This window comes from Podarcis raffonei, chromosome 2 (genome assembly GCF_027172205.1).
Source record: "Podarcis raffonei isolate rPodRaf1 chromosome 2, rPodRaf1.pri, whole genome shotgun sequence".
Lineage (NCBI taxonomy): Eukaryota > Metazoa > Chordata > Lepidosauria > Squamata > Lacertidae > Podarcis > Podarcis raffonei.
The window spans coordinates 72,050,076-72,067,153 of NC_070603.1; the positions used below are offsets into that span (position 1 = coordinate 72,050,076).

A 17,078-nucleotide genomic window follows, 5' to 3' on the forward strand; every position below is an offset into this window, starting at 1 on the left:
AGGCCAACATTATATCCTCTGCAGGCCTTTGGATGAGAAAACTCTTAATAGTACATTTATATCATCAGGTGATGCAAGGCTTGGAGCTTCCACCCAGGCCCTGACCAGGCCCAGGCCTGCTTAGCTTCACCAAGGTGACAGCATCCTGTGCCCTCAGACCCCGCTGAGCTTTCCACACAGCAAGTTTTGTTCACACTGTAAGCATAAATTTGTGTGGGGCAATGTCAGGAGAAACTCTGCAGTATCTGACACTGACTACAGTGTCAGATGCAGGAGAGTTTCTTCCGACATCACTTCATAAACTTGAACTTTGGTGCAGTTTTGCAGGTTATAAAACTTGACCCGCTTGAATTAACATTCTAAAATAGAATTTCAGCTCTACTTAGAAGTGGATAATGGACAACTAAGCACCAAAATCTCAGATGGGATCGGCCTCGGCCCGGTATACCTGAAGGAGCGTCTCCACCCCCACTGAGGTCCAGCTCCGAGGGCCTTCTGGTGGTTCCCTCACTGCGAGAAGTGAGGTTACAGGGAACCAGGCAGAGGGCCTTCTCGGTAGTGGCGCCCGCCCTGTGTAACACCCTCCAATCAGATGTCAAGGAAATAAACAACTATCTTACTTTTAAAAGACATCTGAAGGCAGCCCTGTTTAGGGAAGTTTTTAATGTTTGATGTTTTACTGTGTTTTGAATATTCTGTTGGAAGCCGCCCAGAGTGGCTGGATATAAATCATCATCATCATCATCTTACTCCCTAAACCTGAAAAAGGACTCAGAACTGAAAATTCCTTGGATGAGGGACTACCTGAGAACCCCTAATATGTTGGTCTGAGCTCCCTGGAGGAAAGGCGATTCAATATTTTATTTTCTCATTTATTCAAATCTGTATACTGCTTATCAAAAAAAGTACCAAAACAGTAGAAAATATAAAACTACGTTGGCATACTAAGTTCACATAGGACATGGAATTGGGTGCTCTAAGGGGAGCAATACAGTGTAAATGTAAGCAAAATACTGCAACGTTGTCCTAGCCTTCCAGCCACAGCAGTGTTGTTTGGTCAAGCCAAACCTAACAGAGCCTGCAGGGCAGGCAGCAATGACCCTGTACGTTGGACATTGAGGTTCACATGAAAGCCGGCGTCAAGCTTTGATCTGCCTTGTATCTCAGCAGAGCCCAGGCAACACAAACCTCCCTGTCTCATGAATGAATAATGCTGCTCTTTGCAGGGGACAGCTGTGGCTGTGCTGTGCGCATGAGGCTAAGCCATGTAGCTTGCCCCACTGACTTCCACTCATCCTGCTGAATCTGTCCCTTTCCCTGTGAAAGTCAGAGCCCTATAGCTGTTTGCCCTGTCAGAGCGTATAAAGTCAGATGAGCTTAAAGTGAAGCAACATGCTGGGTTTGCTTTCAGTTCCAAGGCAGGTTGGTTTGGGTCTCTGATCTCTCCTGCCTCTCCCCACCCACTGCTGACCTTCTCCTCCCCACTACCCCACATACCCCATGGCATTTCAAGATCTCACAAATCTTTCTGTGAGGTGGAGGAGGTTTTCAACAGGCAACTCAGAATTCTGCCCCGTCTCATATAAAGCATGCAACCGAAACACACTTTTCCAAGGTAATCTGTACAACAATATGCTTACCCAATCTGCATTAAGATTTTTGGAAGGGAGGTTTGTGTTGGTTATTTTATTCTATGCGAGGAGGTTAAGGGGGGAAAGGGCTGGAGTACAGAAATTCACAAAGGCAAAAGGAGAGTGTCTTTAAAGGAAAGGGGGGAGGGGGGGAGAGAGAGAGAGAGAGAAGAAAGCAAAAGAGAAGTGGTAGTGGTGGTAGGGCGAACTACTGAAAATGGCATGGGGTAAAGAAATTCTGCTTCCTGTCAGGCACTATGAGTCTCAAAGTATAGGGCCCCCAGGTCAAACAATTATTTGCCCCACTGTACAGTCCGAGGGTTGCGGGTGGCGCTGTGGGTAAAACCTCAGTGCCTAGGACTTGCCGATCGTATGGTCGGTGGTTCGAATCCCCGCGACGGGGTGAGCTCCCGTCTTTCGGTCCCAGCTCCTCCCCACCTAGCAGTTCGAAAGCACCCCTAAGTGCAAGTAGATAAATAGGTACCGCTTTATAGCGGGAAGGTAAACGGCGTTTCCGTGTGCGGCGCTGGTGCTGGCTCGCCAGAGCAGCTTCGTCACACTGGTCACGTGACCCGGAAGTGTCTCCGGACAGCGCTGGCCCCCGGCCTCTTAAGTGAGATGGGTGCACAACCCTAGAGTCGGACACGACTGGCCCGTACGGGCAGGGGTACCTTTACCTTTACCTTTACAGTCTGAGGGCAGAACTGCAGTGCATTCAGTCTTGTCCAATGTACCCAATATGGGGCAGCAGCGACAGCAGCAAGGGGCTTCTCCTAATAGTAAGTCAGCAGATAAAGCAGGGCCTAGTACAGGGGGTGGGGGAAGCTTTTTCTGCCACAGTCTCCCATGGGCAACCTCCCGGGGCTGAACGGGCACGGCCAGAGGGGAAACTAGGCAGAGCAAGAGATGACCATTAGATCATCAAGGCACCTGTGTTACTATTCTGACTGACTGGGTTAGCCCCTTCCTAGCCTGCAGCTACAGTAGCCATGGCCACTTCGGCATAAACCTCCCTGAGAACTAAGTGGAATGTGTATCACACCAAGGGAAGAAAGGATGCTGTTGGCTCAGCACTTGACATGTCTCAGGTGAGCACCAAAGACACCTGGGAGTGAGAGACTCCCTGATGGCTGCTGGCGAACCAGCACATTTCTTTATTAAATTTATATCCCTGACCCTTTCTTCCATCAAAGAAATCAAGATAGTATCCATTGGATTCCCAGGTAATCTCCCATCATTCAGGCACTGACCAGACCCAGTCCTCCTGAGTTTCAACAAAATGGCCCCCGTCCATACCATCAGATCACACCCTAGGACTCTCTAGGGTGTACCAACTGCATTAACCCCTCACAACCAGAGAAGGTTGGTGCCTTGCACACAGGCTAAATGTGACACATGGCAAAAGGGTTTCTGGAGCCCACTCAGCCTGTGAGCAGAATCACGATTCAGGCTGCTGCATCCAGGGCAGGGGCGGAGGAGGAAGTGATGCATCGTGCAAGGATTGGAAGTTCACTCTGGTCTAATCCCATGCCGAGGGTTTATTCAGTGCTGGCGTCAATCAAAAATAGTAGTGGCTTAATGCTGTGAAATCCCTGGGACAGGCTGCTCAGCAGGAGGCAAATCCCTCTGCTATGAGAGCGAGAGATGTTAGCTAGAGCTGAGCCACAAGCAGGGAGGGAGGAGAATGAATAAAGGAAGGGGGAAGATGGCTGCGAGAGAGGAAAAGATGCGTAAGTGTATGTAGGAAGCAGCCTTGGTAAGGGGCAGCCTGGGCTGATAACCCAAAGGAAACCTGTTTGCCTCGCAGGTTTGCCTCTTGGCCAGCCTCTCCAGCAGGCCTGTCTGTGGCCACAACCACAATGTGTCTCCAAACCAACTTGCCACACAGCAAAGCCCAAGGCAGGTCTGTTGAGCAGCCACCGCAGCCTCATTCCTCAGCAGCCTCCGCACTGCCACTGCCTGGCTCCCGCCCTCTGCACAATCTCATGGCTATAGTCCAATCCACAGTTTCCCAAACTTGGGTTTCCAGCTGTTTTTGGACTATATCTCCCATCATCCCTGACCGCTGGTCCTGCTAACTAGGGATGATGGGAGTTGTAGCCCCAAAACAGCTGGAAACCCAAGTTACAGAAAGCCTATTCTAATCTGTTAGGTGCTGGGTATACTTGACCCGTTATACCAAGTCAAACAATGAGGGCACCTAGCTCAGTGCTGTCTACACAGACTGGCAGCGGCTTTTCAGGGCTTCAGGCAAGGGATAGTCCTAGCCTTACCTGGAGATGCCATGGACTGTTCCTGGGACCTTTGGCATGCAATGAATGTGCCCTTCCCTTTGAGTTATAGCCCTTCTCCTGCAGCAAGGCTGATAGCAGTATATGCGCCACAGAACTGGATTTGGCTACTCAGCTCCTTGCCACATACAGATGTGGTGGAAATGTGAGTGTTTGCTACTGCATGTCATGTGAAGCAGCAAGGGCCATAGGGGAAGCCCACAAAAGAACCAGGAGCAGATCAGCCACCTGGATCAGGGTTAAGTAAAAATGGGGGACAGGGTTTGCCAGTTGTCCCCCACTGACAGTTTGCATCAGTCAGGCTCTTCCATTGGACATTGGGAAGAAGGGCAGAGAGTGAACAAGGCAGATAGAGCAACACCTCTCGTCCTCATCTTTTAGGTGCCACTGACACCCCATAACTGTTCACCTTCTGCTGAGCACAGCCATGTGATGCTATGGCCCATGGCGGTTGCAGAAATTGTCTGGGTAGGTGAGACAAAGGCAGGAGCCAAAGGGGGAGGACACTTACGTTGTTTTCTCCTCCAGGTTGAGGAAGGTCTGGATGACGAGAGGCACTTCAGACTTCACAATGTACAGGTAGCTGGACATGGCTAGGGAAGGAGACAGAAGTTATCAGGGTGCAAAAGAGTCCCATTCAGATGAAGGGGAGTAAAGATGCTTGGGAACACTGCCGTGGCCCACTTTGCTGTCAGAAAGCCTTCCTGGGATGGGAACTGGTGTGTGTCTCTGTGCCATCTCTATAGCTGCTTCCTTTCCATGGCTTCCTTACCTCCAATATTCTGAAGTGTGATGGCAACGGCAGCTGCCAATTTCCCTGGAGTTCCAAAAGCCCTGTAGCCCAGCTGTTCATAGGCTCGGATTCCTAGACAACACCAAAAATTAATAGACAAGAGAGAAAAAGAGAGACAAAATGACTCACATCTGTACAAAACACACAACTGTTGGACAAACTGAGACTTCAGGCCAATATAACAGGGATTACACTGATCACCTAAGAGTCATTTTTAAAAGTCAAGTACTCAAACTGTCTGCATGAACATATTATTATTATTATTATTATTATTATTATTATTATTATTAGCCCCAAGAAGGTGTGGAATCATTATAGCATTCCTGTTGCTGAATAATATAGTGCATAAAGGGGCTGTGGAAACCATTTGCATTTCCTATCAGAGTTCTGTGACTATCAGTGAAGGCTGCCCAAGACAGTACCTAGATTTGACAATACAGTGCTGCTAACCAGCGACCTTTGAGTGATGATGTCTGTATGGGACCTAAGATACCCCAAGAAGCCCAAATGATGGTCAGAGTTGATGATTTATCTGAATTCACCTGCCCAGCCAGGTAGATGGAAAAGTGTCTGTCCAAGAAAAGACAAAGACTAGGAGACATAATGAGAGCTGTGTAAGGAACTGAGCGTGCTGACTGCCTCCCTAGAGATCTGATGTGGGAGCAGAGGGATGGCTGACCATCAGAGCATTTAAACTGTTCCTCTACAACCTATATACGATCCCAACTGCTTTTCATAACATTTTGCTTCCCTGTTTGCTTGGTGTCCTTTAAAGCTCGATAAACCCTAATACTTTCCTCCTCCCCAACCCTGCCCATCCATAACGAAAGCACTGGAGTGAAAACTTCTCTATTTTTACATACAAATCAAACAAATGCAAATTACGTATCTTAAAAAGCACAGGCAGAAGTCTGAAAAGTCCACGTCTCTGCTTGCATCATCCTTCTGCCTTGAGAGATTTTCATTCCAGTGAAGGTTTCTGGCGCTGACAACCTTCCCTCTGAATTCAGGCATCGCTTGAGCAGAGAGGCAGTGAAGGCATTTATAGAGAGCACTCTTTGGCAGTTCAATACATCCGCTTTGGACAGAAACACAGGAAGCTGCCTTGCACTGAATCAGGACACTGGTTCATCGAGCCCAGTATGGCCCACACTGGCTGGCAGTGGTTCTCCAGGGTTCCAGGCAGGGATCTCTCTTCCGCTCACAAACCCTGGAAATTCACTGAAGGCCAGAGATGGAATGGTTCACAGCACAAAGGAAAAGGTAACAAGCGTGAGACAGGGCTTAACTTAAGCCCACTTTGTGGGCTTTACAGAAGGTTTGTAGTACTTACCGACAATCCCTGAGGATTTGAGCAGCAAGTGGATAGAGTAGCTGGACAGCAGAGCTACAGCAGTCAAAAGGAATCTAGAAGAAAAAGAGGAAAGCAGTGACACCTAAATTGCATGTCCATCCAGAAAGGCAGACTGGAGTGGGAACTTCAAATCCTTCTATTGCCGCATGCTAGACAGCTCCAGAAGCACCTGAGGATTTATCTTCTGAGGGCTTTCTGCAGGAATAACTGAAGCACATCCCAACTACGTTTTAGTAATAGGCCCATAATTCCAAAAGCACTATATCCCGTCCACATGGATTAGAGGGTACCTGTGTGTTTGGGAGTGGGCAGGGGAAAGACAGCTTCGTGAAAGGGGATATCCATGTTGCCATGTTTTGTTTTGCTTTGTCTTGAAATGGCGAGATGGGGTAGAAGAAGAACGACCACCTCTCCAAATATAAAGGGACCCTGTAACATCTGAAACTTTTACAAATTTATGTGAGATGTTTATATATATATATATAGAGAGAGAGAGACAGAGATTCGCAACACAGTGCCAGCATATTGTTGTTGTGATGATTTACTGCATCTTGCCCTTTTATTGTTTCTTTTCTTATATTAACATACCGCACGCTGCTTTGGGGGCCTTTGGGCTGGAAAGCAGTATATCAACAGACAATAGTCCTAAGGACAGGGGACTTGTGCCACTTGCTGTTAATCTCATCCCAAGCAATATGCTGTGGGTGTCCATGACACTCGTGCCATCACAGTCCAAAATATCAACTGCAGCTGCAATGAATCGTATTTTCCATAGGAACAAAACATCTCTTTTTTTCAGTGCCTGGAAAGTGCCCTATCTCTGCAACAGAAGCATAGCCTAGGCTGAATACAACAAAGTAAGAAAGAAATACGCATTGGTTTCACAAAAATATCCCATAGAAAAGCCCCACAACAGGTTGCCATCCAGTTTGTGTTGCTTCCTCCCTTAGCGGATGCTAAGCTCACAGAGTGGGGGGTGGAGAGAGGCAACAGACTGAAGGCGCAGCTCCATAAGAGCATTAACCTGCTGGCAACTATCCTCCATTGGCTCCCCTGAAGATGCACAGAGGCTCTTGTCAATCAGCAGCTGCGGCTGTAATGCCATTCTGTTACGTAACGATTCATTTGTAAAAGGTGAGCAATCCTGTCCAGGGGATCAAGTACTGGGCAGGATGCCAGGAGAATTCAGAGCAAGAGCTGTTGCATGTATGCACACATGGGCACGTACACACACACACACACACAAAGGAACAGCAGGATCATGCTGGGAAACTCAGCCAGATGGGCGGGGTATAAATAATAAAATTATTATTATTATTCATTTAGGAAGTGGCAGATCTTGAGGCTCAGAACAGGAGCCTAACCCTACCATGGAGCATCAAAAACATCAAATTCTTTCTTGTCAAAGGTACTTAAGAGCAAATCTTAAGGCATGGATAGGATGCTAAAGGAAGAGGGGCTCCTTCGGGCATTTGGGTCCCAAGCCGTGTAGGACTTTTAGCTCCTTGGAGAAAGGGTGGGTCATGAGACTGACAAAATCAATCAATAATCACATCCAGGCACTTTTGTTTACGGCACAGATGAGAGCAAGTTAAACAATCTCTGCCATCCCCAGTAATATAGACATTAATTTTTCAGTGTTTAAAATTTTCAGCATCCTGCTTCTCAGATTATATAGATGCCTAGATTGGCTGGAGCAACCCAGGTAGATGGGTGGGGTACAAAGAATAAAACTGTTGTTGTTGTTGTTGTTAGACACACACCCCACTTCAGTCTCACAACACATAGAGGTGATGGGGCAGAGAAGGAATGGGTGGGATTCAGCTAAACTGTGGCATGAATGGAACAAGGTGTGCTTATGCAACAGGAGTTTCCTGTGCTCCATAAATCTGCTCTGGAAGACCAAGGGAACCCCCAGAACAAGATTAGGGCATACACAGAGAGTGGGGTGGGGACAGATGGGAAGGTCCCATTCCATGAGCAGACCTTGTTCTCCCCACTTAGCTCTACACTGAATTGCACCCATTCCCTGAAAAGAGCGACAGAGAAGAAAATGATGCCAATGTCAATATATATAGCCCCAAAGCCAGCATTTCCTCATCTGAAGCAACAACCTTTTTTATTCAAATTCAGAAAGAGGCAGGAGGCATTGTCACTTCAGTTATTGTGATCTCTTTGTAGTATTTTGGGGTGGGGTTAGTTTATTGTACTATAATACTTTTTTTTTAGGTAACCTGTCCTGGGATTTTACAGAGAAGGGCAGGTAACAGCAGCAAGAGCAGCAGCAGCAGCAACAACAACAACAACAGCACTAATTGTAATAATAGATTGGGCTCATGCCTGACAATTTCCCTCTCTGTTGAAGTAGCTCTTCTTGATGAAAATCTGTAGTGATGCCTGTGGTTGGCTGTGTGTTTTTGCCCTTTCAAGGTTTCCAAGTTCATAGTCTGAATCACAGCCACACTGAATAGGTGCCTGTTTTATTTTGGTTAGCTGCGTGTTTTTCTCTCTGCCCACTGTACTTTCTGCATATATATCCATCATGGTTTCAGTCTGCAGTCTCTCTCTATATATATCTCCAAGTTTAGAGAGGCTCCTGGGTGCAAAAATATTGCTAGGTGTTGTTATCCCATAGCAGTAACTTCTTAGAGTCCTTTAACTTTGATTCTTTCCTTCCTCACCTTAAGCATTAATGGTTGGATATGCTTTAAGAACGTTAGGCTCCCAGTTCTTCCATAATGCTACTTGCACTTGCTGCCAGTGTAAGTTTGTGAACCTGCAACCTTGGCATTATCAGACCACATTCTAACCAACCGAGCTATCCAGGTTGACTTAACATGGGTCCCAGCTTCCATTTCTTGGCTATGTTGGGCTTCCCGGGCAGTACCCCTCCCAGTTCTCTGGCAGGGCAGGTGTTCACACTGGAACACCAGTGTGACCAAAATGGAGAAGCAATGCATCGTGTCCCTAGAGATAACTTTCCCCCACCTAAAGCAGAATCAAAGAAAATCGTTTCATTTCAAATCCTGCCTTGCTGCCCGAAAGCTGGCTAATGAATAAAGTGAGACAGTACAAACTGCAACAAATGGAATAAAACCCGGGAATAGGCCACAGCCCAGCAAAACCATTCTTATAAACAGAACTAAGCAGCAAGAACTAAGCAGTTTATAAAACTGGGTCCTAACCAGCTTCCAAAAACTCAGTAGCGAGGACACTTTGGCACTTCCTCAGCAAGTGAATTCTACAATAAAACACCAAGAAGACGCTTTGTCTTGAAGCCACCTCTCTCACCTGAGAAAGTGAGAATAGGGCTCTCTAAGGTGATTTTGAGAGCACAGGTAGTGGGTGGGTAGATTTATATATGGGATCTATTGTGGTTCAAGGTTCTGTGGTAGATGTGCAAGCATCTCCACATCTGTGAAGAACAAAAAACTAGAAAGCACCAAAGACTGGCTCCACAAACCCTCCTTCCATTTGTACAGGAGCAGTGCAATGTGGGTTAGACTGCGTTCCTTTTTAGTTATACATGGATCTTGAGATTCATGGGATTCTGCATCTGCTGCTCCATTCAACACCAGACCACTGGATTTTGCACTGTGCTGATCTTCCATTCCACCCTCTACTAAGTTTTTTTTAAAGCTCCTCGGTCTGATTTGTGTATTCACAAGGGCAGGACCGAATTGTGCTTGGTGCCATTTAGAGGGAGTACTTTCGCTGAAGTGATCGGCCTTGTGCTTCAGAAGCTGCCTAGGGCTGGCAGACTGAGCTCCCTATCCTGTATGAGCTGTTTGGCCGTAAGGGCAAAGCCTGGGCTTGCGCAGCCTTCCCAAGGCCTGGGGAGCTCAGCTACCCTGTGGAGAGTTTCTGTTTCGTTGCCTGACTACGTACGGCAGGGTTCAGCCAGGGACAGTGCTGAGGCATCCAGTCTGCCTCTCCTCAGCCTGTCAAGCCACAGTTTCTTTAGCCAGGGCACAGGATGTCTCCTTCCAAACAAAAATGAAGATGGCACTGTTTCTGAGGCCTCCTGTGGATAATAGCCACATTCATATTCTCCCTACCTGAGGCATTGTTCTTAATATTGGTATATTGGTTCCTTAAACTTGCTGGAAAGCCCTTGTTTCAGCACATTCCTTGAAGTAATCTACCTAGGAACAGACTGATGGTTTAGATCAGAACGTGGGGTGGGGAGGGAGGCTGTGGCCAAAATGTGGATGCATATACTGACACGGCTGGGAATTAACATGAACAAGACCTTTCCTGTAGCCACCAAGAAGGGACACAGGTTCATTATGGTAAATGGAGCACCAACCTTAGTCTGCCCTCAGCCAGACACCACCCTGCCTCCTTATACTTAGAACCAGTACAAGGGGCGGTCCTGGCTCTCTGCTTCCTCCTCCTTAGTCTCAGAGTTGCCTTTGTAGAATTCAGCAGGGAGGATGGGGACAACACCAGAATTACTTGGCTCCCCCTGCTGTTGGCCTCCCTGCCTTCCACCCTACCAGTCCCAATGGGCACCAGCCAACACTGCCATTAAATGAAACTGGCAGACATTAGAAGGTCTTTGCAATGACAAGGAAAACATGTTCACAAGGTCACTGCCTTTCCATAATGTTAAGATCAGAAGGGCATGTAGGGAGACATTTTTTTTCTGTGAATGTCCCACCGTTGTGGAACTCTTCTCTCCTGGAGAGTCACCAAGTCTCATTCCAAGTCTGAGCATCTTTTGTGAGAGTTTAATAGCCTTCCTGCTTGACCTGGCTGCTTGAGGTTAAGCCACTTTGTTTTCTTTTTAAGGGGAAAAAAGATTTTTATTTGTTTGTTTGTTTTAAATAGAAACCAAATATTACAACGTGGGCTAAAATGTATATACTAAAGGGGAAATTATTCGGGGTAGGTGGATGGAGACTTGGGAAGGAAATGAAGTTGTGAAGCAAAAATTAAAATTAAAAAATGATGCGTTGCGCAGAATAGTGGTAACTGGGTTAGCTAAGGACATAAATAAGAGCCCTTCTGAATCAGAGGAAGGGTTCATCCCGTTTAGCTCCCTGTTTCTAAGATTAACCAGCCAGATGTCTGTGGAAGCAGGGCATGAAAGCAGAAGCCTTTCCTTGTTTATTGTCCCCAGCACCTGGCAATCAGATGTATACTTCCACTGAACATGGAGGTTCATATAGCCAGGAAGCTACATGGCTAAGAGCTGTCGATAGAATGTATCCCCCACAAGTTTCTCTAATTCTTTTTAAATACATCTTTAAAGATATGCAAGTTAGTGGCCATCACCAAACCTTGGAGCACTGATATATAAAATTGCACTGTGTGGAGATGCAATGTTTGCAGCATTATTATGAGGCTTTCTGAATCTGGAAGAGCATGATGTTGAGTCAACCTGGCTGTTAACTTTTGTGGGGAGGGTTTTGAGTTGTGATACTATGTCTGGAGCTCAGACTTCACTTTTGCTTTGTGGTCTTGGGCACTTCACCTGTCTCCATATTGCCCATCATGCAAATGCCTCTGGGAATCTGAGAAGAAGGGATCAAGCCATGTTGCTTGTTCCCAGCAGCTGTTACTCAGAAGTATACCGTATTTTTCGCTCTATAACACGCACCCGACCATAACACGCATGTAGTTTTTAGAGGAGGAAAACAAGAAAAAAAAATATTCTAAACGAAACTGTGGATGTATGATTTTTCTGGTTCATGCTGTGGCTACAGACATGTGATCTGACAGTGAGTTTGGAGTAGCCCAATGCAAAAATCCTGAGGATCCATGTGGATCCATGCTTTGTAACCACGTTTTTGCACCACTGCGGCCCCAGGCAACACTGGGTGCGTGATTTTTTTTGGTGCAAGATGTAGCCATGGACATGCTATGTGATCTGATGGTGAATTTGGGGTGACCCAGTGCAAAAATCCTGAGGATTCATGTGGATCCGTGCTTTGTAACCACGTTTTAAGTGGGGAGGGAAGGAAAAGAACTCAAGGGACAAGGAGCACGCGTGGGGTGGGTGGAGAAGGATGCTGCTAATAATGAAAAAGAGGGGTATAAGGGGAGCAGGCTCCTCTCCTCTCCCGCTTTGCTCCTTTAAAGAAGCAGGCTCTCTGTCCCTCTCTCCTCCCCACTCAGCGGCTCTTCTCCCGCTTTGCTGTTTCAAAGCGAGCCACGGAGGAGGGAAGGAAGGGGAACCATGGATCCTCTGCTCACGACTGCAGCAGATCCCCCCCCCCGCCACCCCTAGGCATTCCCTCCATAACACGCACAGACATTTCCCCTTACTTTCTAGGAGGAAAAAAGTGAGTGTTATGGTGCAAAAAAATACGGTACTTTTTCTAGACAGGGAAGCTCCATTAGATATCATGTTTGACAGGGGGTGTGTGTGTCCATGGGCAGTGCAGGTAGAACACATTCTGGATGGACGGAGGTGAGGAAAGGTGTGGCAAGACTAAACTTGGGCATAATACTACCACCACAATTTGGGCATAGCAGTACCACCACGGTTGCTATTACCTGGCAGCACAGGAAAGAATCAAACTGAAACAATCTGTGTTATTAATTAGTTGCCGCTGTGCAGAGTCTGGCCATCTGGGCCTCACCCATCCCAAGGGTGTGTTTCTGGACAGGGAGAGATAAAGCCAGGCACACCGCGGGCAGCAACAAGGAAAGATATTGGCAGCAGCGACAGAGGTGCCAGCAGCTGGGTTATCAAGGAAAGAAAAGTGGAGTCAGCTTCAGACATCTCACTCCTTGCGCTTTATAGCTGAGGCAGCTCTCCAAGACCCTTCAACTTTTGGCACTAATTGGCAGGCAATTTGGTACACAGGACAGGGCTGCTGAGCTGCTGCTGAGAAGGCAGGCATGCTGCTGTCAGTGGACTGCTCAGGGATGGGCTGACACTGGGGGGGGCGGTCACATCAATGATAAGACACAAGAGAATTACCCTTTGGTGTCTCTCCTTCTGAGGTGCCATGAGGGGACAAAGACTGTGGCAGAAGGACTCTGAGTGAGAGGCAGGGAAATGTAGATCTCCCAGGGTAGGAGAATGGGAAAGAAAACCTCCTAGGTGAGAGCTAGGAGGATGTGCATTTCCTGTGGAGTGGAAATTAAGAGCTAGTTGTGTACAGACAAAATTACTGTATAGGACTAAAGTTTTTTGCTAAAAAAAACTAGGCAAAAATTTGGGGGTCATCTTATACACGGATAGTGAATGTAGAGGGGGTCGGGCGGGCGAGCGATTGTGGCAGCAACCTTCTCCCAAAAAAGCTAAACAACTCAATAAAAATTGATTTATTAATTTCAGGTTAAAAAAAATAGGGATTGTCTTATACATGGGGCATCTTATACATGGAAAAATATGGTATATGCATTTGTACAGTTACCCCACTTTCAATATCTTGCTGATGATTTACCTCTCCCTTATTTTTCAGGAGGCTGTCGTTAGATAACAGACTGTATTTTATAGGAGTTGTGGAATTTATTGTGAGATGTTATTGTGTATAATTTGGCATTCCTGCTTAGTATGCATTCATGATTTACAATTGTGTATTATTTGTTACTGTGTAACTGTTTTAATTTTTTGTATTGAATGCATATTATGTATTAATATATGTATATTGTTTATTATATTCTATGTTGTAAACTGCACTGTGGTCTATTGTCAAAGGGATGTATACAAACTTTCAAAAGGGATGAATGAATGAATGAATGAATGAATGAATGAATGAATACTGTGAGAAAATCACCTCCGTTTCCTTGGATTCCAGGATTCTATTATTGAGTGCCAGGGCCAAAGATATGACTCGCTTGTGCCTGCTGACTGCCAAGAGTGGTGATGCCCGGATAATTGGCATATTGAGATTGATCACTCTCTATTCCTACTGACTATGGATGGTTCTTCCTCCTCACCCTGCCCCAGATACAGCTTAAGGCCTATAAGCCAAACTGACAGTGAGTTTCCTCTCAGCCCCTGCTGAAGGTAGCTGCCTCTGCCTGCTGCTTTGTTTGCATAGTTGTGAGTGGTGGTCATATCCCAGAAAGGGGGAGACAGAGAAAGGGACAAAGGGAAATTGGTAACAAATGAGGGGAAAGTCAACACCTGCAGTGCCCTCAAATGTTTAGTTGACCTAGCAAGAGGCCCCATGGGTGGTCAGGAGTTGGAACATTATATTTTCAAGCCCAAGATAGCAACACTGCGTGTACCAACTTCAAGTGAGCGCCAGAGGAAAAGTGCTCAGCTAGGCTGTGCTGTCATGTGCCGCCTTCTGGCAGGAGAAGGGCCTTCCCTTTTCTCTAGGGACCCTGACAAGAAGGGCTACCCAGTGCCACAGAGGGCTGAGTGAGCCACCTACAAGGGCCTTTTATGTATTTCTGCCTGCTGTTCCTTCCACTTCACAGGCACTTCCTTTCTCCCGTTGGAGGGCATGTTAATGTGCCTAAAATGACTGCGGCCAACAAAATCTTTGTTTCACACCAACAGCTTTCTAGGTGATGTGCAAAAGAGAAAAGCCCACTGTTCCCAGTACCAGTGGAGTCTCACTTTGCTTATATTCCTTCCTCCTGCCCCGACTGGACTTCTTCGCTTGGCTCTCCATTCTGAAGAGGTGCATTCTGGGTAGTTCCCCAGGCCTTAGCCCCTCCTGGTTCTAAAAGCCAGAGGAAGGAGGAAGGAAGGGGCATGGGAACCATTTCAGTAGCCCACGTTGTGGAACTCAACTGCCTCAGCACTTCTCAAATCATCAATAGGCTATAGTCATGTTTGCCCCTAGGCAGGAGGCCCCAACCTGCCCCAACCCACCTGCCACTACCCACACAGTATAAGCCTAACAAGCCTCCTTTGTCTCTTCCGTCCCAAGCCCAGCTGTTTTCTGATTCAGGAACCACTCTTGCCAATGACCTTAGCTCCAAACAGAGGAGGAACACTCAACTTTTCTATTCAGAGGATATAAGGCCAGACTGTCCCCGCACCACCTCAATGAGGGGAAACATCCAACTGCACCCCAGTCCTCAGCACAGCGGTTTCTAATCATGCTGGGAAGCATGCTACCTCTTGCTACCGCATTTCCAGGAAAATGTAAATCAATGTTCTCCAGTTTAACTATAGCAAAGCCATTAAGCTGCACTAGAAACACTGGGCATGTCTTCTTTTCTTTTTTGCAGTTCCCAAAATATCAAGATTTTCACACTTTTGTACTATGCAAATCCCCGAAATATCAATTTAGAAAGAAAGCTATGTGATATATCCTTTTTTTTTAAAGTCATGTTTATGTGATAGAATTTTAGTCTCACAAATGGAGCAGAAAGGGCTAAGCAGAGTATTAATGAGTGACATGTGAGTGCTGCTTGAAGCAATCCATATGTAGTGCTTCTCCACATTTATTTTATTACATTTATATCTTGCCTTTTCTTCCATCATGGATCCCAAAGTGGTGTACACAGGTTTCCCTGGAGGTCTCTCATCCAGGCACTGACCAGACCCAAAACTGCTTAGCTTCAGAAAGGTGGTAGCCTCATGTGCTTTTGGATCATCCCCTGAGACATGGTGGGTAAAGCATACAAAGCTATGGCAAGGAAAGACTCCCTGCTGCTACCACATGTGCAGAGCCAGCTCAAGCAGAAGAATGGAGAAGAGGAGGCAAAAGGACAGGAAAGGGATGGCTGGCAAAATCTTAATCTAAAGGAGGCCTTCCTAGCACTGAAGGGATATCACAGCAGTAAAACTAATACCAGTTTGATGAAGCAATTTAAATGCTAAATCCAAAATGATCCAAAAGGACAGCATTTAGAGCAGGATAAGATCAGACTGCCCAAGCTACTAGTGAGATATAAGGGGATGGTATGCATATATTCATAGCTCTTCTGGAAATGGCACTTACAGAAATAGGAGGATACCAGTGTTGGCCATGGCATATGCCAGACCAAGGATCCCGCTGCCCATGATGGCATTGCTGAGGTTGAAGACGGACATCCCGAAAGAGGTCTTTCCTTCAAACTGTAGGGAAAGTAAAATAGGCAGAGAGAAAGTCAGAAAGAGAGTCTGCTGGTAAGGAGTTGGAGCTGCTGTCTTCTCTCCTCTTCCCCAGCCCTCTTTGGCCTATTCCTCCCCATATGTTCCTTACATTAAGTTTGGGAGGGGAAATGTTGAGAAGGGTGCTATGGAATCCTGCTCCCCCTAGAATGATGTCTTAGTGGAGTTCCCAGAATTCAGGTCTGCAACTAGTTTTTCCTCTCCATCTTTCCTGCAGGCAAGTTCTCTTGCCTTCCTTTCTACCCCCCCCCAACTAAATGATGAAGACTACGGAGCCATATGGCTCTCTGAGGAGGTTGGATTTAGCCCAAAGGCTGGTAATCCCTATACTGGTAGGTAGCAATTGATGGTGGATGGCTTTCTGGAATGGAGTTGCATGGCTGCTATCTAACCCATTTGCAGAATAATACCGGCCTCACATGCCCCACTGCTTTGACACCTTAGCTCCCAACCAAACGAATTTAAGAGACCTGAGCCTCTGTATTGTGAAACTGTACTGTACTTACATCAGTGAAATGAGTCTGTTTCTTTTCAGCACCGTGTGGAAGGAACTCCTCCATCTCTGGCTGGTTGTCATCAAATCTGGATGGTGGGAAAGGACAATGCTTGTTAAAGTGATTACCCTCCTCTTGAAAGTTTCCCTACTAAGAGCTTGGGCACATGGGATGGTGGTCTGCAGAGTATCCTCTTATATACCCATTGTCTGCTTGCTTAGCCAAACTGGGCAGATATTAGAATCTTCAAGAGTCTTCCCTTGCAGTTGGTCAATGTACAGCCTCTGCCGATTCATACGTTACAAAGAAAAAGAGCTAGGCATTGTTGGAACTCCGTTTGACCGAGCTACTCCTCTGGTCGAGTCTTCGGAATCTCCTCTGATGGTGATTAACGACCTAAGCCTTTAATGAGGCTTCAGGCATGTTCCCTCATTATGCAGAGTATCCAAACAGCAGAAGGAGATGGAAATATGAGCTACATCCCTACATTTATTTCT

General features: G+C 46.5%; 1 protein-coding gene across 1 annotated transcript in view; it reads right to left on the reverse strand.

The window, feature by feature from the left end:
* SLC38A3 (solute carrier family 38 member 3) overlaps nt 1-17,078 on the reverse strand; it is a 72,163-nt gene that overhangs the window by 16,760 nt on the left and 38,325 nt on the right. Inside the window, exons 3-7 of the mRNA XM_053377409.1 lie at nt 16,594-16,669; nt 15,936-16,051; nt 6,049-6,122; nt 4,695-4,787; nt 4,434-4,515 (exon numbers count right to left, since the gene is read on the reverse strand). Of these exons, the coding sequence (XP_053233384.1) occupies nt 4,434-4,515; nt 4,695-4,787; nt 6,049-6,122; nt 15,936-16,051; nt 16,594-16,669 (441 nt within the window). The remainder of the gene's footprint in view (nt 1-4,433; nt 4,516-4,694; nt 4,788-6,048; nt 6,123-15,935; nt 16,052-16,593; nt 16,670-17,078) is intronic.